Source organism: Labrus bergylta, chromosome 19 (assembly GCF_963930695.1).
Source record: "Labrus bergylta chromosome 19, fLabBer1.1, whole genome shotgun sequence".
Lineage (NCBI taxonomy): Eukaryota > Metazoa > Chordata > Actinopteri > Labriformes > Labridae > Labrus > Labrus bergylta.
This window is the reverse complement of record NC_089213.1, coordinates 15,095,924-15,116,721: the sequence shown is the minus strand read 5'-3', so window position 1 is coordinate 15,116,721 and position 20,798 is coordinate 15,095,924. Positions and strand designations below refer to the sequence as shown.

Here is a 20,798-nt window from a genome sequence, read left to right as displayed (position 1 = left end):
ACATGACATTGCGTTAAATCTATTTACTTTACAGGCGGAAAAATGTGACATAGGATGTGATTTGTTTTCATTTGGCAAACATATATACTGGAACTTGTGTCCATATTAAAAATATAAACCCAAATTGTTCCTTGCTGCTGTTTACTGCTCTTATTCGACATTGGACAAGGTGGTTGTCAACATCACTTTTCAGAAAGTCAGGAATATCCATTATTCAGCAGGTGGCCTATTTTGTCATGTTACTAGATGATCACATCGTGTTCATTCATCACTGCTCAAGCAAGTCCATCAAACTATCCATCCATTCATTTCTCACCAGTTCACCAGGTTTAGATTTTAGAGCTAGCTATTTAATCACTAGTCAAATCACCCCCACCCTCATTCACCTCCACTGGCTCCCGATCAAGTCCCGCATTCAACATAAACTCCTCCTACTCACCTACAAATCTCTCCATGGTCTAGCACCACCGTACCTCACCGACCTCCTCCATCCCTACACCCCGTCCCGACAGCTGCGGTCTTCAGCCACAGGCCTGCTACCCACCCCCCACATCAAACTGCGATCTTTTGGTGACAGAGCCTTCAGTGCCTCAGCCCCCCACACCCTCTGGAACTCTCTCCCCGCCGAAATCTGCACTGCTGCATCTCTAGTCATTTTTAAAAACCTCCTCAAACACCACCTGTTCACCAAAGCATTCAGTCTCATCTAACACTCCCCCCCAGCTGATCACCCACTTCCTTTGTCCTTCATTTGTTTGTCTCTTGTTGTCTCCCATTATGCCCCCCCCCCGCCCCACACACACTTTGTAAAGCCTCCTTGGGTTTCATGAAAGGCGCTATATAAATCTAAGTTATTATTATTATTATCACTAGTCCACACATTGTTTTACTCAAGTGATGTCGTCCAGCTCCTCATAAGGAACACCAAGGTGTTCCCAGGACAGATGGGATTTCTAATCCCTCCATGGCCTTAAGGTCTGCTCCAGAATTTCCAGTTGGATGTGTCCAGAATACTTCCACAGTACTTAAAGGAACACATCCTTATATGATTCCTGATTTACCTCAACTGACTGCTTTCAATGCAGAAGAGCAGCTGTCCTATACCAAGCCCTTTCTTGATATTCAAGCTGTTCACTAAGTCCCTGAAGGGTTTCACTCTCTGTCAGCTCAAGGCTACAGGAGAGACTGGAGACCTAAAATAACCGTTAATCTGGGAGCATTAAGAGCACTAAGGGGTCAGCTCCCCCTTCAACTCAATATTGTAGATGCCATATGAATCAACCTATTGATCTCACATTACCTTCAAATTAACAGACCCCAAAACATATCTAGATGTAATGAAAATATCATTAGATCGTACAGTTTGGTAATTCTTTCGAAAAACTAGTGTTCATCAATGTCACTTTAAAATGTCAGCATACTATTTGTTTTCTGCCCGGTTGTCGGTGTGGCCTGATGTGTGCTGTAGGTTGTGAGTTTCTGTCACCGTCTAATTGTGTCTTTGTGACATCTTATGGTATTTTCTTTGTATTTTGGCCATCTAAATGTGCATTTCTTGAAACCATCATTCTGAAACCACATTCCTCAAGTGTATTAGGAATATGAGGGCTCTGAAGCAAATCCCTGTAAGCGGAAAGAGTATGGGGGCCTATATCTTCATAAACCAGTGGAGGGGCAGGCGCCTCCGTTTTTCAGCCTGTTATGAGCGGATTAAAGCAGTTTTATGGAGGACACTCTTTTTGCCCTTGAGGCCTCTGGAGCTGGCAGACAGCTCCATCTTTGTTCCATCTACTTTAATTATTACCTGCTAACAGCTGCCACCCAAACTTTATTTGTCGGCCTTGCATTATGAGGGTGACTGGGTGTTGATAATAATATCAGAAAGCAGATAGCTTCAAAAAGGCTAAGAACGCTGCACCAACAACTACAATGATTGGCTGAACTAAACAGTTATTTTCAGTTGAACCGTTCTAAATCCTCAGTAAATCTGGGTTTCCATACCGGAGCAGTGTGGTGGCGAGCTGCTCCACTGGCCATCCAGCTGGCACATTCTCGTTGTGTTGCCGATGACAGTACGCTGGCCGATGCAGCTGTAGCGGATAACTGAGCCTACTGTCCGACGGTCTCCTGAGATCTGGGCGTAGGGAGGCATGCTTGGGCGGTCACACAGCACCACTGTCCAATCAGAGCACAAGATGAGAGAGGGAGACAAATGAACATGTGAAATCACCCAATGGCTACTAGTACTAGAGAAGGTTTAAACATCCATCAGTAGTTACTTACTGAAAGTAGCCAATTAATCAAAGTGTTAACTGTTGAGTGACGTTGGATTTGTACTTTTTTTTTTACTTCTCAGCTAATTGGTAGACCTAGTTCCATCCGAATGCTTCATTACTTTTTCACACTGAGCCTGGTTAGATTTTAAAAGCAAAATCAGATTTCCTACTTTGAATGGAAGCAAACCAAGAAGTGCTGCTAAATGGTTAAGTTGGTGAAAAGATTAACCACTTAAGGATCATCATTTATGTCATTGTGATGGGGAAAGGGCTTAACATTTGCATTTTCTCTTTCCTAAATATGGATAATTTCCTACTTTTCTTAATTCGACATATTTTTTCTTGTTAGTCTTTCAGCCTTAGAATGTTAGTTGAATTAAAGCAGTTTTAATCATGCAGCAGCAATTACCCCCGAGCCCATGCGGTACTCACACAGACACTTTGGCAGGGAGCGATCCCAGGTACCGTCCCCCTGACAAGAGATGGAGCTGGTTCCCAGCAGGTAGTAGCCCGGGTTACAGCTGTACGACACAGTTGTCTGGAAGCTGTAGCGATGCGGCCCACTGGGCAGTATCTGCCTAATGCTGTTGTCTACATGGCCTGGCTCTGTGCAGTTCACAACTGGAGAAATAGATGACGACAGCACAGGATTAGGAGACAAAGAAACAAGGACATTTTGTGTTTTAAGTAAAGGGTCAATTGAACACATATTTTTAAACTTGAATTTCTCAATTATTGTGAGAATTGTTTTATTTGATATGGTATGAAATGATATTCAAAACTGCCCACATTATATTTACGTTTTTTTTTCTTTCATTATGAAAATAAAGGGTATAATTTCATACAGACATGAGACTCTCTCTTACACACTGAGAACATGAAAATTAGTTTTTGTTTCTACTCTCTCTGTCTTATCGCTTCACAATCCACATGTTCCAGCCATCCAGAGTTTATCCATCTATCCACCCCAATCCAAATGAAGTAGGAGGCGGACTCCGGAAATAAACATTTGCTTCATTAGAGCCAGTCTCCTGCTGGCCGCTGTGGTGCAGAGATGGTGATAGATGGGGAGCTCACAGGAGAAGAGGCACCATGTCAGTTAAGCAGCAGATGGAGGGAGTTAGGGAAGGGGAGAATGAGGGATGAGTGAGGAACGAGGGACGGCGAGGGGGGGTGCTGTACAGAGTTAGAGAGGAAGAAGCCCTGATGGTGCAGAATATATTAAAATTCATGACAGAATGTCAGGCTACGAATGTAACCAGCAGAGATCCATCTTGAGTGTCTCAGATACAAGACACCTTACACTGCCTCAACAGAGTCGGAGAACAGTGAGTAACACTTGCATTCTATTATGTTCTGTGAACCACAACTAAATGTGTACTATGATGCCAAAACTGCAATGGCTTCTAAAACACTGTGTGGGAGTGCCCATGCAGCCTTAATGCCTCAGTTTGCCTTGCCAGTCTTGCCCGATGATCATGCCTTTACCACTGCCAAAATGAACCCATTGTATGCTAATGCACGTAAAAGCTTTCTCATTTCCATGCTCCCAAGCTGGCCAGCACATCTAAATCATCCCCAAAATACCTATTATAATGTATTTCTTCCAGTGGAGCCCTGACCTGTGGTGCCATCATTTACAACTTACCGCATAATAACACTACAAAGCGCATTTGAATCATTGGAGCCGCTTCAGTGCAAGACTTTCCAAGCTTGGAATTCAGCTTTGAAAAGAATGTGCTCGGGCAACGAGGGGCTCAAAAGTGATCCAGCAGTCATCTAAAACGTTCGACCTCCTGGTACATTTTTTTGTGTGCTGCCCAGTGGGCAGCGAGAGAGGAAGCACAAGGATGAAAGAAAAAAAAAAAAAAAAAAAGAATAAACGTGAAAGGGGAAGAAGGGCCGAGGTAATTCATCTCTGTTCCACTCAAAAGTGTGGACCATGGTCGACCTATCCTCCTACTGGACTACTGCCAAGTTACAGCACAGTAAGTGGTGTGTCTGAGTGTGTTTTTTTTCTACTACCGTGTGGCTCTTGCTTTTTATTGCTGAACAACAAATAAACACACGAGTCATCCAAAGAAGGCGGTGTTGTGGCTCCGTGTCTGTGACTCAAAGTGGTGTTGATTAGAGAGGGATAGGAGACTGGCCAGGCTGACAGTGCTTTCCTGCTCGCCGCATTATTGATGGAAGCAACACAGTCTTAGTTAAACTGGACTGGGGAAATCGTTACCTTTGTCCTACTCAACCCCCTCTGTTTTCTATGCCTTTTGCATCCATCCACTACTCTCTTTCCCTCTAAAAAAAGAAAAAGCAGATTATTTGGCTTAGCCAAGGCTAAGGTGAGATGGATGAAGCGGATGTCATCCCAGCACTTCTAGCTTTCCACTCAGGGGAGGAAGTACATGGCAGACAGGAGAGCGTGCCTCACCAAAGATGTCTCGAATGCTGTAATTAAGGTGATAAATCTGATTGACAAAAAGACCCCTAAGCTACTTATGTCTCCACATCATCAGTGAGGATAATGTGCGATCCAAACAGACGCCCACATCCACACACACACAAACACACAGAGTCTCACACAAAATACATCTCACAGTCAGCATCTGCGTGGAAACAAGGCCAATGCTAATATGATGTCACTACTAGAGCGGAGAGATTTAAGGCGTATGTCTGGGAGAAAATCTTTCCTGCTTATGCATGAAGCAGTCAAATACTCTTTTCTCTTATTTAAAAAACTTTAAATTTAAATTTAAAAAAAGAAGGATTCCTGTGAGCCTCTCATCCCTTCATAAATGTCTAAAAAAAAAAAGGCAAAAATCCTTTCTCACCTCATTTCAAATAAACTCACCAGTCAATCAGTCACTGGTCCTGTCATTGCCTTGTCATATTCAAGGCTTGACCCTGCCAGCACCCTTTCAGTGCCTGTCACAGGGCCCTCAGTTAGTGTGGACTCAGAGACAAGACGTGGGTGCTGAGATATATTGCTGGTCGCAAAAAAAACTCTTCCAAATCAAAAGTCCCTGCCTCGCTCGTTCATAACAGAACAGGGTACTTCTTATTCAGAGCAAAACACAGGGTATGGGTCTCCAAGGGCTGCTGTCTTTCATACCAGCTCAAGGATCCTGTGATTGTTTTTGGCTGTCTCTGAACGGTTATTAACTAAGTTTGTTTCTCTTGACAGACAGGTGGGCCTTAGGGTGTAACAGAGGTAGCTATGCTGACAGGAAATAACATCAAATGTAAATATTATCTTAAACCTCCAATGACAATGTGGATGAGAACGTGGTAATTAAATAATCGAGGCCTCTCTTTTGGTTTTTCATTCCAATTTCCTTTAATACACAGCATTTAAACTCTTTCCCCCTCCGGGTGTCTCTGCGCTGTCTCTATGATTGGGGTCATCGCTGGTCATAGAAGATATGAACTTGCACATTACAATAGGTAATTTAATACCTACCCACACAAACGGATGAGAACACAAGAAAGAGAGAGCCATACACCTGCAGGCATAAATGAGGAATTAAGGACACATTTTGACAATGTCCTCAATTTGGGCATGAGGGATACACAACGCTGTATGCCAATGGCTTATTTAGCAAGAAAATATTCACAAGGCATGATGAATATATTCCATTGTGAGAGCTGCTATGCTACACATAGACATTGCTTATGTAGCTGTACATGTGCATATATATATATATCATTTGAACATTGTCTATAGTTTAGTTTACCTATAACCAACCCAACCCGTTGTTCATATCCCTCTACTGGTTCCCAGTTACTGCTAACATCAAATTTTGAAACCTTATTGCTCGCTTACAAAACAGCAACAACAACAACTGCTCGTCCTTACCTAAACTCTCTCATCCAGGTCTACACTCACTCCAGCCCACTACACTCTGCCAGTGAAGGGCGTCTGGGTCCAACCTTAACAACAGGGCCCTAAGTCTTTAGCTACACTCTTCTCCTCTCTCACCCCCTGGTAGGGGAACAAAACGACCATTCGATCCACTGCATCCCTTGAAGAAAACACCTACGCACTTGATGATATTGAGGATGATGATGGTGGTTTTTGATGATATTTGGAATGGTTTTGATGCTGATGAGAACTCTCAAGAACAGCTGCATATGTTGTGCTCTGCCTCTGTGAACTGCCTGTCAACACCTGTGTCTGATCAGACTTAAAGCTGTTGGTTTGCACTTACTGACATTGTTGTTTCCTTCTCTCTAGATCCATACTTGTGTTGTACTTACTCTCTGATGTTCGTGGCTTTGAACAAAAGTGCCTGCTGAATTAATTGTATAAATGTTTTTGCATATACAGTACATACAGGTTTAATGATATAAGAGGTGTAAGTAGATGATTGTTTGATAAAATGTTCTATTTGTGCAGTCTCTTTTTGCTCAGATGACAAATTGTTTTTTTTTAAATATTTAAGTGCATAAGGATCCAGCAGCAGCCGTTAAAAGGTGCATACCTCCTATCTTTCCTGGCTCTTTGCAATCATCCTATTTGTAGGCATACAGTTCATGATGCAATGACTACTAAGCCTTGGAATCTACTTGTTACTTACTTTTACACCTTGGGAGGGCGTTGCTCCATTGCCCATTGGACTGGCAGGTTGATTTCACAGCTCCCTGAAGAACGTATCCGGTATTGCAGACAAAGCGCACGAGGTCGTTTAAGTTAAACTGAGTTCCTTGGGTCAAACCGAAGGTGGGGTTTCCAGGGTGACCACATGTGATAGCTGAAAAGACAAAGAAGAAATAAAGTCACAGTTACATACATATGCAGAGCAGTAAGATTAAAGGTTAAGATTAAACACACCTGAGTAAACAGATTCTGATTCTGATAAACAACACCTAGATTGGTGGAGTAAAAGTCAAAACAGAACTAGTGTAGAAAAACACAGAGCTGAATGTCAATCATGATAAATGATGCTAACTCTGAAACTTGTTGTGTCTAAGCTGCTCCGACTTCATGCACAACTTGTGTCCTCTTTCCTCAGGTAAAACATCCTTGTAAAAAGTCTAGTATTATAGAGTACAACACAAAGTAGTCTGGTAATATCAGCCCTTAACTAGCATGATAAGAGAAAATCTTACCAAACACAATACACTAATAGATTTCATTATGACAAACTTTTCTCCATAGTCACTTACGGACACAGACTGGAGTGCGTCCTGACCAGCGATGATCTTGTTCACAGATCCGCACAGAAACCCCAATGAGACGAAATCCTGGGTTGCACTGATACACAACGCTGCCTCGATAATTATAATTCTCTCCAATGATCTGTCCATTCACTATTGGCTCTGGGGTGCCACAATGGCCAGCTATGAAAGATGGGAAAATGAAAGGATTAAGGACAGACCAAAGTGTTCTGAATTACTTTAAAGATCACTCTATAACTATATTATTTATTATTGGCTGGCTGCTGAAGATCTCACCTAAACATTGGACCTGTGTTCCGCTCCAGAGTCCGTTGGACATACACTCTCTTACCCGAGAGCCCACCAAGGTATATCCTGTGTTGCAAGAAAAAATGGCAGTGGCTCCATACACAGTCAGAGTTCCGATCTTGTTTCCGTTTGGTGGAGTCCCAAGATCCCCACAGGAGATGACTGAAACGACAAATGTATCAATTACTAATATGGTAAAAAAACATAACCAACAATACAAAACACGTTCTGTTTGAAAAGTTAAGATGTAAATATGTTTAAAAAGATTTGTGGATGCTTTGTTTTGTTATTTCTTACGATACAGTTTGAATTTAAAAAAGAAAAAAGTATGCTCTTTGTCTCATACAGATGTTTTTTTTTTAATATTGTTTGAAGCTCATCATGACACATCATCTTCATGTTCAGGTAATGTAGGAACATTAGGGACATGCAGTTTTCACTTACTCTCACAGGCCGGGCTTGGATCTGGATAGTTCCAGGTGCTGTTTGCCTGGCAGCGAATGACCCTTTGACCCCGGTAGTAATATCCAGGGTCACATATAAGCATCAGTATAGCGTCATACTGGTTTTGAGTCCCATAGATCAACCTCCATCTCCCATGCTCCACCGCAGAGTGACCAATGTCAGGGCAGGTCACCGCTAGAGGGTGAAAGGATTTACACTGATTATTAACTCAAATCTGTAATTGAGATTGTCACTAGTTTAATCTCAAAGCTGATAGGAACATTTGAAACACAAGATGGGTTTTCAAAACTTTAAATTTGTCAGCTTAAAGAGAGTGTTCCCTTGATATTGCTGTATTTAAATGTAATAGAGATACTTACGAATACATCTGGGCGGGGCCTCAATGGGACTCCACCTTCCAGATTCCTGACAGATGACTGAGGTGGTGACAGGTCCAGAGAGACGAAATCCTGGGTTACACCTGTATGTAGCTCGGGCTCCTAAAGAGAAGTCCTGGCCCACGATACTGCCATTCACAGGAGGCACTGGCATTCCACAGGACATGACTAGAAGGGAGCGAGAGATTAGGCAGGAAAGTGAGCAAAAATAAATGTAGTTTAGTCAAATGAAAGCTCAGATTGCAAACTATATTTTATTAATCATCTTAGTTTGTATGCAGAGTGCTAAGCTAACAATGGGCTTCCTGTACAAACACACTCCGAGAGGAGGTATTGATGTGTGGTAAACATTAGCTTGGGCTGCCATCTGCTCAATAGTAAACAATCAAGTCCAGAGAGAACACATGCAATTCATGGGAAGAGCCCACCTGGTGCAGACTTGACCAGATACTCAGTGATTACCTTGCTGCTCTCTGGTTTGAAATGATCTGCTGATACGATTTTATAAATGAGGTTCATAAATATTGTAGACTCCACAAGAGTTTTTAGATTTTAAAATCTTCATTTTATATACGCAAAACACATTAAAGATTACACAACAGCATCACAGTTTTGTTAAAAGAAAAAATTGATTTTGAGCGAATTTCACATAAACTGTTTTCACTTCAAATACATTATTCTTGCCCCAATGGCTCCTGCTTTATTTATACTATCTATTTTGTGTTTTTAAGAATAAAACTGTAAACTGTTAGTTAGGTCAGTCTTTTTTTAAAGCGTGTGAATACTATACTTGTTTCCAGCAGTAAAAAAAAAGAGCACAGAGAAAGGCAGAAATAACTGTGACTACAACCCAAAAGAGCGACATATCAAACAATTCAGCTTGTGTGAGCCAAATATCATTAATCTGACGCAGTGTGAACTTCAAAGCAGTTCTGAGGCAAGGTAAAGTGAGCTTCCTTGAAGCATGCCTAAGGCTGAGGGGCTGCTAGTGATGTCACACTGTCAGTTGAAAACGTACTTTGATCCAGGCAAATGGATTCAGTGATAGTTTTTTTTTTCTTAAATCCACTTAAATCAGAATGACTACACTTACAAAATACATTTGCAACAAAAATGTCGTCTTTAACTCATTTTAAAAATATTTATTTCACAGTCTGAGGTTCATTTCATCACTGAAAAGTGGGACTGATTGAGAATTATAATATTAAGTAACTTAGCAAAATCATTTTAAGTGTAAGTTGCATTAGCAATATAAAATGAGCCAAGACTCAGACTCAAGCCTGAGTCTTGCTCTGTACAAGGCTGATTGTACAGGGCAAGACTGTCTCACTCAAACAATACGACAAACATGACAATCTAGTCTATCAGATGTCAATCTGTTTTTCTCATTGATTTAAAAACAATATTTTTCCTCATAACTTGATGCAATTTTTGGACCCTCACCTTGGCAAAGAGGCACTGGTGCATTCCACTGGTAGATCCCCTGTGCAGTTCTGGTGCAGGTGGCACTGCTCTGTCCGATGAGCCTGAAGCCCTGGTCACAGTTGAAACGGAGGGTGCTGCCAAGTTTAGTCCCAGTCAGACTGTGCACCGTGCCATTTATAGGGTTACTTGGTGGGCTGCAGTAGGCCGCTTTGACAAAACAACACAAATAGGTTAATATTTGAAGAAGCTTTCGGATTAAATTGTGTGCAACAACCATAAAAACACAGTAATGATGCAAGTTGTTGTGGAGGAGGTGAAGGATTAATATGCCTTCAAAAAGCACAGAACCCAAGGTCGCTTTTGCATCCGTCTTCTCTGCCTGGCCTGGTAAAAGAGGGTATTTATTAATTCAAGCGCCACTGTGCAATCTCTTTAAAGCAAAAGCTGAAGACTAGAGACAAGGGAAACTGATTAGAGGAAACTTGTGTTTGCCACACAGCGTAACAGGAGTTTGCCAGCCGCAGCAGAGGACGATCATAAAAGTGACGGATACATGATAACAGACACATAGTATCTGTTTTTGTTTGTTGGCTAAATTAGATGCTGCAATCATCATTTGTCATCCCAAATGGTGCCAGCAACAGGTCTATGGATTCTGAAGAATGGAGTGCTTTGAATCCAAAAACAACTTGTAACTTCATACTTAAGAGAAAAAAAAAGGTTACACATTGTAAAAATAAATCCCCACAAAGTTATTGTGATGCAGCAGAACATGACTATGTGACCCAAACAGGGCTCGTTGTGGGGAGAGTTCAGGATGAAGTGGACCATGGACACAAAACAGCGTATTATCCATTACACTTAATCACTATGACCACTTTACGGCTCCATAAAAATGCTAATTCTGATTCTAACCGCTCACACGTGGCTGTATAAATGTGTAAATGGCCTCTCTTTGAAGTTGGTGGTGATTTTTAGCACCATGCAATCAGATAAAACTCTCATACAGTATAAAAAACTTAAAGCCATGTGAGCAGAGGGATCTTTATTCAGCATTTGTTAGAAGATGCTATCTCACACAAAATGTTCTAATCGGATAAAGAATGTGAGACTCTAAATGATCTGAAGAGACTGTAGATGAAAAAAACTATATATGTGGAATATGACATTACCGTCTCCAGAGAAACAATGTGATGTTTCTCAGGTGAGCCACAGAAGTTGTTACAACATCCTTTGATAATTTATGAATGGGCTCATTCAGCTATGACTTCCTCAAATTCATCAATCGAGGATGAATTATATTTAATGTCTGCCTTGATGCCTACATTGATAGGAATAGACTATACAAAATAAATATTGTAAAGATCCAATGATATCTATTTTGCAGAATGAGCAACTTTCCTCCTTCTGCCAGTTACAGTGACTGACTGCTACAAGAGCAATTTTTTCATACCCTTTGTGTCTAACTTATTGGCCCCTCTTTCTCGGTTCCTTGCTCCAACTGTCTCTCTGACTCTTACTGTATACAGCATGCATACAGCATTTCACTCCAAAAAGCCCTGCAGTTCACAAGAATCCGATCTACACTGGCATGTGACCACATCAGTTTCAATGATATAAAGGAGAGACAGAGAGAAGGAGGGAAGATTATGATACAGACAGAGAGCACTGCATAAGAGAACTGTAAGGGAGATAGTGACAGAATAGTTTAATAGAAAGTTTATTGAATTCTTGGAAAAGGTGATAGAGATGGACAAAAGCAAAGCTAATTGAATGAGGATCTACCAGAGAAGATGAAATAAAGTTGGTGACGATTGAAGACTCAAGGAGACATCATATGGATTGGTGAAGAACAAAAACACTGAATCTTCATGTGCCATCTGTTTCTACTCCCCACCAAGGTGCTACAGAAGTCACGTCTTGACTATGACAACTTGTGGGTCCTCAGCCATTATTTAGTCGTTTTGTCACTTTGCCTGCTTTAGCGAAATCACTCATGGCTAACAAAATATATGTATAAAAGAGGCAAGGGGAGAAAAAAAGAGAAACAACAGAACATCCGGTTGGGGAGACAGAGCTCCACAGAGAGGAGGGAGCTGATTAGTCAATCTGGCTGAGTGGTGTTGATACAAAACGGAGGGAGCCTTTTAAATATTTGAACACCCATAATTCACAGCGAGCTACGCTGCTGTTGTATACCAACTGATCCTTTATGGTAGCCAGCAGATACAACTGCAGCATTATAAGCCATACAAGAAGCAGCTTTAACTAATTCCCAGGCTGCTTGAGAACAACAAGGATTGCTGCACATGCCTGCCGCCCCCGCTAGGTTGTCATGGAGATGGGTCATATTTCAAGATGTTTCAGCTGCAGTTGGTTGCAATAATCTTGTTGACACAGTTAACCTAAGGAACCTCTGATGTGGTCGAACATACAAGAATGTCCTGAAGTAGCACAGTCGTACAACAATTTCCTTTTTGGAAATCAATTCTAAACGCACCACTGAAACCACATTTTATACAAAAAAAAAAAAAGAAAAAAAAAGACTTCATGCTAGTGTTTGCCTTTTCTCGACTCACCTGAGTAGCGGATGCGAAAACCCTTGTGGCTGGTTGTGTGGTCGAAGGACCAGTGCAGGTAGACTTTGTTACTGGAGCTGGTGATGCTCAGTGGGCTGGAATAGTTTCCACTCAGGGTAATCAGGAGAGGACTCTGTCTAGATGGGCCTGGGTTAGGAGAGGAAATTAAATCATTACAAGTAATACATTTCTGAAAGCCTGATAACTCTGCTGAAAAGAATAAGAGCTCCAATACTTTCCTGTAAGCACATTTTGGTCTTAAAAATAATGCATTCTGTTCCATAATGTAATCCCTTCAATTTGAAGAGCATTTCCCTTGCAAATGTAAAGTCATTGAACAGAGAATATGATTAATACAAATTCACATTTTCGAGAGATTTCATAATTTCAAAGTCTGAATTTTGATAGGAATACATTTTTCCCTACTCAAGGCTTGATAGAGATTGTGCATTTTTAAGACTTGTCGAAATAATCAAACTGAGTTGAGTTCTTCATTTAAAAAAATAGATCTCTTTCCATAATTGACTTGACAGGCTAACAGTTAGCACATTTCTTCCGCTCCAGCCTGAACACCGAAAAAAGCACATATCAGGAACACTGCTTTACAACTTATTTTTCTCACAGCCACCTGGCAGAGTTGATGATTGTACCTCTGACAGGACAGGCTTTCACTTTGAAAAAGTGGCTGGGTATGACTTTCTTTTATTGGTTCACCTGAAATTTAGTTTTTGGTCAAAGATGAGAGGAGGGTTTCATGCTTGGGTCCAGAGAATACCAAATATTCCATATGGTGGACATCACATACGCATATGCATAAGGAAATTCTATCAAACTCTAAGGAATGGTCAAAAGAATAATTAAGATGCTGATACTTAACACAATTGTTAGTATAACAATTAGCTTTCTCAGCAAAAATAGAGATACTCACCGTCAAAGATCTCAAGCTCGTCGAACTGACGGCTGGTCTGGAAGTGTTCAATCGTGAATGTGATGTTGTAGCCAGGTTCTATTTTTACCACCCAGGAGCAGGACTCGAAATGGGGGAAACCATTGCCAGGTGACTGACTCATGATAACACCTGTGGAGGCGGTCAGTATCTCATTCATGGGACAAGTCACTGTTGAGAGAAACAAAAGAGATGATCAATTCAATTAATCTGAATGCAGGGGAAATTGGTTTGTTTTGTATTGCCTTTCTTTGCTGCATCATAATTGCACCTAGGTTGTAATGGTTTGTGCTTTCTAGTAAATTAAATTTCCCTTGAAGCGCAAATTGGATTGGTTAGATTCACATTGTTGTTGGAGGACGACTCAATGTGACTAAAAGCATAAGCTCATTTAAATGTCAGCCTGCTGCTGATGCTGTTGAAAGGGAAAAAAGCTGTCCAGGCTAAGACATTTCAGGACCTGCTTTTACATTCTATATCACTAATGACTTGCATGAGCTTATTCCCTGTGCATTGCCCACTGTCAGTATGCAACACATGTGATGCTAACTTGGCGGGAGATTCTCACATCAGCCTTTAAAACCTATTACTAAGACACATTCGGGCGGACCACATCCATCCGCTCATCTCTCCTCTCCCCCTCCCTTCGTATTCTTGTGGGATATTGCCTTGACATGTCTGACATTTTCGAGTGCTTTCAGTCGTTATTATCAGACGTTGCATGGCACTCCTGTCTGTTGCATTTTTTGTTGCGAGGCTGTGAAGCAAACCTCTTAATCTGCCAGAGCTGACTGCATACACAGAGGATTCCCAGAGAAAATAAATAAATAAAACAAGCCGCGACATAAAAGGACGTTATTCCTGCGGCAAATACACAATACATCTGCTGCACAGTTTCTCTTGGTATTGTTTTAGCTGCTCACCTAATGTGGCTGAGGGCAGAGCAGGTAGAGTGTGAAATAACTTTCCACTGCAGAGCAAGATAGACACTTTTTTCCCCCTCTTGCTTGTGATTGCTTTTTCTCGGCTAAGTCAAGAACTAGAAACACATTCTCAGTTGTGAAATCAACTGTTTTTTGCTTTATATAATTGCTTTCTATATAACAAACAAATCCTTAGGGCCTATTTTGGCTTACATAATACTACAAACTTTGTCAACACTGTAGACTCGCTGAAACTCACCCAAGGAGTATGATGACTTTTATTATTAACAAATTACCATTCAAACTAGTAAAAATACCTTTTTCTTTATTTTATGCGAGTGAGGAGCTTACTAACAATCAAAGAAAGATTAGATAACACATCATGAGATGCAACAAAATATAGATTGTAAATCCTTCAAAGTAAAAGTTATACTTTTAATGTGCATATTTTTGTGTCTGACTATTAGTCATCCAAGTGTGGCAGAACATTTTGCAGTGGGTGTAAATGCACATGTTGTGTGCTGCAAATTGAATAACCAAGCCTGTTGTGCCTCAGGGTACGGCAGCAGGACTTGGCACTAGCAGGTCCTTCATTACAGTGGTGAAATACTGAATGCTCCAAATCACATTCTAGCAGCGTCTCCTTGGTGGGATGATGTGTGTATTTGGGTAGGTACTTGTTTTTGTGTATATAGATAGGCCACGTGTTTTTTTTGCACTTTTCGCTCTTGGCTTGTTCAACCTCCTCTCCGTGTGTTTGTGGAAGGAGAGATTATTCAATACGCGTAAAAAAAAAGGAGATGGCAGACAGCCTGGGTTGAACAGCATTTGCAAATAATTATTTCCATTTGATTTACTATTCCTGGTGTATCAACTGGGTGGATTTTTTGCCTCATTAAATCTCAGTACATGTCGGGAAAGCTATCACTCACAGACATGCAATCTACCTTTTTGACAACTTTTTGAAGTTCATTTGAGTCGCATTTGTTTTTGTGAATAGTTTCAAATCAACGTCAAATCAAACCCATAATATCTACTAAAGTTCCTTACTATGCGTATAATTGTATTTTGAGGCTTTTAATGCCTTAGATAAAAAGTTGACAGCAGAGAGATCACTGGCCAAGGTGATCAAGATGGAGTGTGGAAACAGGTTCAGATGTGGAATTCCCCCCCCAAAAATTGCAAATATAACTTAATGTATACATTTTCAAATCTTCAACTCAAGCCCTTGTTACATTACTGATTGTAAGTCAACATCAAAATGGGGATTTAAGTGTGGCTGTTCAGCACTGGTGGTGAGCAAGAAGATGTCAGGAGGCAGAAATAGATGCAAAATAAGGTGGTTGATTTATTAACCAAAAATCGTACAAAATAGCAAAGACAAAAGTCCTGGGTAATCTAATAAAACAACTAGATTAAATAAACTGAAAGAAAACACAGCCTCACAGCATGCTGCCACCAACAAACAGTTCCCCCCAGACTCTGGCTGAGTCTACCCAACTGAAGGCCTCACTCTGTCCAATTAGGCTCTGGTGATTACACTCAGCTTAATCACTCTGCACGCTGCAGTCAGTGTAGGGAAGGTGGAGGCAGGTGAAAGGTATGGGATAACCTTTTCACAGCCCTTTTAATGCAACATGTCACATTCACACACTGATGCTATGTGGATGCCCATCAGTATCAACTGACCCCATACAAACACATTCAAACAAAGCTGGCTTTGCCATCAGGTGCGATTTTGGATCAGTGTCTTGCCAAAGGACACTTCAACATGTGGATTGCAGGAGCTGGGAACAAACTGCCAACCTAAACCAAAATTAAAAAGACATAAAAGAAAAAGAAAAACAACCTGATTACAAAAGAATGGCAAACAGCTTGAAAGACATCCACCGCTTCCACTAAGCCACAGCTGGCCCAAATTGTGCCTTGCCTGAATATACCATGAACTAGAGTGGCAGGGTAACAAAGGTATAATTCTGTCTCAAACATTTAAGTGAACAATTGTTGAAGAACATCAATAGTATTTCTGCAGAACGTGCAGTGGATCTGACAGTCATGTTGCATTGTGGGAATAAGAAATGTACTGCTTCTTTTGGTGTATAACTTTAGAAGCTGAAGTGACACTAATCTATTTTATCCCCAAATCAAAGAAGGCATTGACAAAGTCTGGGAAATCATTTCAAACCTGAAGCACCTCGTGGATGTGAGTCAAAAGGACTAAATCCATCACTGATAGTGAAACTGATTGCGCCTGAAAGTGGCATATAAAATCTAAGAGTGAAGTTGATTAACCAATCAATTATCTGAGAATGCGATGTGTTTGTCAGTGACCTTTCAGAAGGCTCCAAAGTGTCTTCAAAACTGCTTTCAGCTTGTCGAGGAGTCGATGGGAAAAAGACAGGCAGGTGTTGTTATCTACAAACTGCTACTTTTTAAAAGTAATCCTTTTAAATGAAGCATCACTCTCTTCGGCTGTAAACAAAAGGGTATTAGGGGACAAATCTGAGAGCTTGAAAAAGGCTGCCTCGACCCACAAGGTGAGATGAACGCCGATAGGCCTGAAAATGAAATTTCACTTTAATGAGGCACGGAATAAAATAAACTGATAGCAGGATTGGCAATCTGCGAGACAGCCCTTCTGTTTGTGATAAATTGTTCATGGTATGAAATAGCTTCCTTATTAAAAATGTGGTGGCAGACAAGCACAGATGCACACGCATCTGCATCCATTCACATACATTTGTGCACAAGATTATCAAAGTATGGACACACTGGTGCATAAATCTGAATGTACTTTATGCTGCTGCAGTGGAGATGGCTTTACTCAAATTGGTATTTAATTAGCATAAACTGAGGAGAGATAACAAGCTGATTGGAGGGGATGGGCCACAACATAAGCATTAGCTATGATCTTACAACACCGAGAAGTGAGGGAAGACAGTAAAGATGTGGAAAAAGAAGAAGGGGTAAGCCATTGTGTTGGGTTTAAATTAAAAGGCTGGGGCAAAAAATAATAATCTAGTGAACAAATGGGGTTATACTGAGAGGCAAGGGAGGCGAAGGAGCTGAGTGGGATGAAGACAACTAGCTGGATAGGATACTAATGTAATGGGTGATTATGCAGGTTTAGACAGACTTTTGTCTGGGGGATAAACACAGGGATTTTGGATCATAAGAGCGCATTGTTTATCAGTAATGAATTAAAGTAACACTTTGTACCGGTGCTGTGGCTTTGTGTGTGTGATGTAGGGACTCCCTGTGGTCTCAGCAGACAGCAGATGAAGTTAAGGGCCAACAGAACATAGTTTAATCAAATAGCAGGCAAATCAAATACTCTGCAAATCAATTGGTTGATCCAATGGCAGGAAATACAAGAGAGGAGAAACATTTGCCATGTCAGTGTTGGGAGATAGTCAAAGTCAAAGGAAGACAGATTTGTGTGGAAATAGACCTGTGAGTGAGTGTGTGAAAGAACACTGCAGTGTGCTGTTGTGTTTTGAGCCAGCTTCAGAGGCGGACAAAAAAAAGAAAAGAGAATTGGGGATAAAGGGTACATATGTTACGTAACAACAGAAGTCTAACGCTTGGGAATCAGGGGAGGGAAGCGGCAGGTGAGGGAGGAGGGAGTACAAACGGAGGGAATGCAGAGGATGAGAGAGGATATTGGCGCCGAGGGGCAAGCAACACAGCCGAACAGGCTGGAGGCTCCAGTGCTGCTCTCTGAGAGAATATCACAATGACAACATTCACTGCTGTGCAACCCAGACACACCAGTGTGTATGTGTATACTGTATAGGTACAAGGATGCGATTGAGTGCCTTTTTTTGGGGGGGGGGGAAGGGGCAGCTAGAAGTTCAGCGAGGGTTGTGCTCGTCAGACGTGGTGATTTGATAGGCGCAGCTGCAGCTGGCATGTCCCCTGCATTCTAATGAGCTGTGCACTTCTTCTCTTCACCGCTGCCCTCCAACTATATCTCCTCCTGCCTCTAATTCTTGCCTCACTTTTTAACTCATGTCCTCCATTCACTTACTTGCAATTCTTCTGCTCATTTAAGAGTCTCTCCTCCATATTTTACAGAAAAGACCCCCCACCCCCTTCCCTTTTTCTCACTTGAATTTTCTCACTGGGTGTCCTTGGTACTTTCATCCAAGTCTTAGTTATTACCCTATACATAGCTTCTCTTCCCCATTTATTGCCCTCCTTTTTTATTTTTGCCAAAGTCTTTCATCTCCTTCTGTTTGTACCTCATGCTGAGAACATTTTTTACATGTTTTTTTCTATTTAGCACTCAAAAAAGAACAAATCTTCCACAGACTCAAAGTTTGGCACAAAGAAACAATGACAAAGCAAACTAGAGGGAAAAAAAGAACCAAAAGAAGCACCAAAAGAAGTATGAAATATATCCATCTGTCCGATATTTTAGTAGAGTAGAAGAGGGAACCCTCGATGAACCCAGTCTCATGGCCTTAGGAAATGTATTGCACACAACATACAGTATAATAATGTGTTGGGAACACTGCAGTCAGTTATTCCTATGGGAGGATGATATCTCAGCATGTAGAGAGCTGCACTCGCCACCCTCTGTCTCAAGGGAACAAAGTATTCTCCTCAGAGATAGAAAGTGCTTGCAAACTCATATGTGGCTACAGATTCATAACCACAGGCAGAAAGACACCCACATGGTGCTGAAATAAAGCAGAACTTAAGCTAGTGCAAGAGGCCATGAAAAGAGGAAAATACTATATGCTTCCTCTAAACCTGCCAGGAATAAATAGCAGGACACACTTGGCAGAGGAAGCAGTGTTTCACCTGAGTATCAATTTATTGTAAAACATTGCGACTTACCAGGACCCTGTTAAAATGAGATGATGCATCTCAAGGGGCTATTTAAAAAAAAAAAAAAAATGTATCCAGTATTTAATATCAATGTGCTTAGGTATGAAGTAGCTACATTTTTTTTTGTAAATGTTGAGGTTGTCATTGATCCATATTCTCATTTGCAACACAAGAGATCAATAAACTATTTGTCTTCTAAACTTGGGGAAACAATGTATTCTATGTTTGGACTTTTATTTTTCTCACTCATTAAGTTGCATTAAGATGACCTTATAAAGATATTACACAGGCCCCTTTACTACATAGAAGGCTCACACACATTCACGGCTCATGTGTGCAGATTCAACTACCATAGCATCCACAATCTACACATCTGTCAGACCATCAACTAACAACAATTTTTTTCCGGATTTTGACAAACCAGTTGAAGATTTACTGTACTCTCCCGATAAGTCACCAAAAACAAGTCCCGATGGTCCATATCCAGAGAAGGATTTAATCCAAACACATTATATCCATTATGATCCATGGATTGCTTCAAATTTACCTCTGCTGTCTCCCTGACCTTTTGATGACACCTCATATTCTTAGTTATGGCCTTCGATACGCTGTTTGAAGCCTATAAAAGTTGATGAGAGTCTGAGTTTAAAGGAGGTTGCACGCTACTGTGCAGATGACTGACTTTTCTAGTTGCCAATTACATTTTCAAAACATAGATATGCTGCTTCTTTGAGTACTAAGGGATGATTTCTTAACACACACACTAAGGAGATTATTATAAAGTATGAGTGGTTTTTAGAAATGCATCAAAAGTATTAATAAGGTGATACTTATACCAAGATAGGCTATGAGCCATGAATTACTTTGAGACAACAGGCAAATCAATGTAAAACTAGACATTGAGCACCCCCATATACAGTAGCTTGGATGATCCTTATGTTCGACTGTGAGATTGGTATTCGACTGGGGTCACCACTAGGGGTTGTATTGGACCGCTTCCTGGTGTTAATCTATGTGGATGAAGAGGGCCTTCCTGAAAATGAGAGCATGCGTTTGTCTGTGTATGTTTTGAGCCTCATGCATTCACTCACCATCACACGAGGGCGGAGGACCCTCAAACTCCAGGTGTGTTCCCAGGCGGCAGGTTTGGATGCTGTTTCCACTTAACTGGTAGCCTGGAAGACATCTGTAGCGGACTATATCACCTGGGCAGAGAGATGTGAAGGGATGACAGTCAGTGATTTAGCAGACCTGGTGGCAACAGTTCATATGACTGTATAACCAACATTTTATATATATAACTCAGTGCTCCTTCGCCTGGATACTCGCATGACACAGAGATAAAAGTTAATGTGTTGTGTGCCTTAGTTAAAAAAAAAGAAAAAGGACTTTTAAAAACTCCCCACTGTGACTCCATAGCTGAACAGCTATCTTTGTCAGTGTTGCTGCCCTTGTGTTCCTGAATAATAACAAATCAAGTAGGTTGCAAACAAACTGATAAAGAT

General features: G+C 41.1%; 1 protein-coding gene across 1 annotated transcript in view; it reads right to left on the bottom strand.

Moving 5' to 3' along the window:
- csmd2 (CUB and Sushi multiple domains 2) overlaps nt 1-20,798 on the bottom strand; it is a 90,884-nt gene that overhangs the window by 22,822 nt on the left and 47,264 nt on the right. The window contains exons 26-36 of the mRNA XM_065948158.1: nt 20,385-20,498; nt 13,517-13,705; nt 12,589-12,735; nt 10,028-10,216; nt 8,567-8,752; nt 8,187-8,381; nt 7,731-7,904; nt 7,443-7,616; nt 6,854-7,027; nt 2,709-2,897; nt 2,002-2,175 (exon numbers count right to left, since the gene is read on the bottom strand). Of these exons, the coding sequence (XP_065804230.1) occupies nt 2,002-2,175; nt 2,709-2,897; nt 6,854-7,027; nt 7,443-7,616; nt 7,731-7,904; nt 8,187-8,381; nt 8,567-8,752; nt 10,028-10,216; nt 12,589-12,735; nt 13,517-13,705; nt 20,385-20,498 (1,905 nt within the window). The remainder of the gene's footprint in view (nt 1-2,001; nt 2,176-2,708; nt 2,898-6,853; nt 7,028-7,442; nt 7,617-7,730; nt 7,905-8,186; nt 8,382-8,566; nt 8,753-10,027; nt 10,217-12,588; nt 12,736-13,516; nt 13,706-20,384; nt 20,499-20,798) is intronic.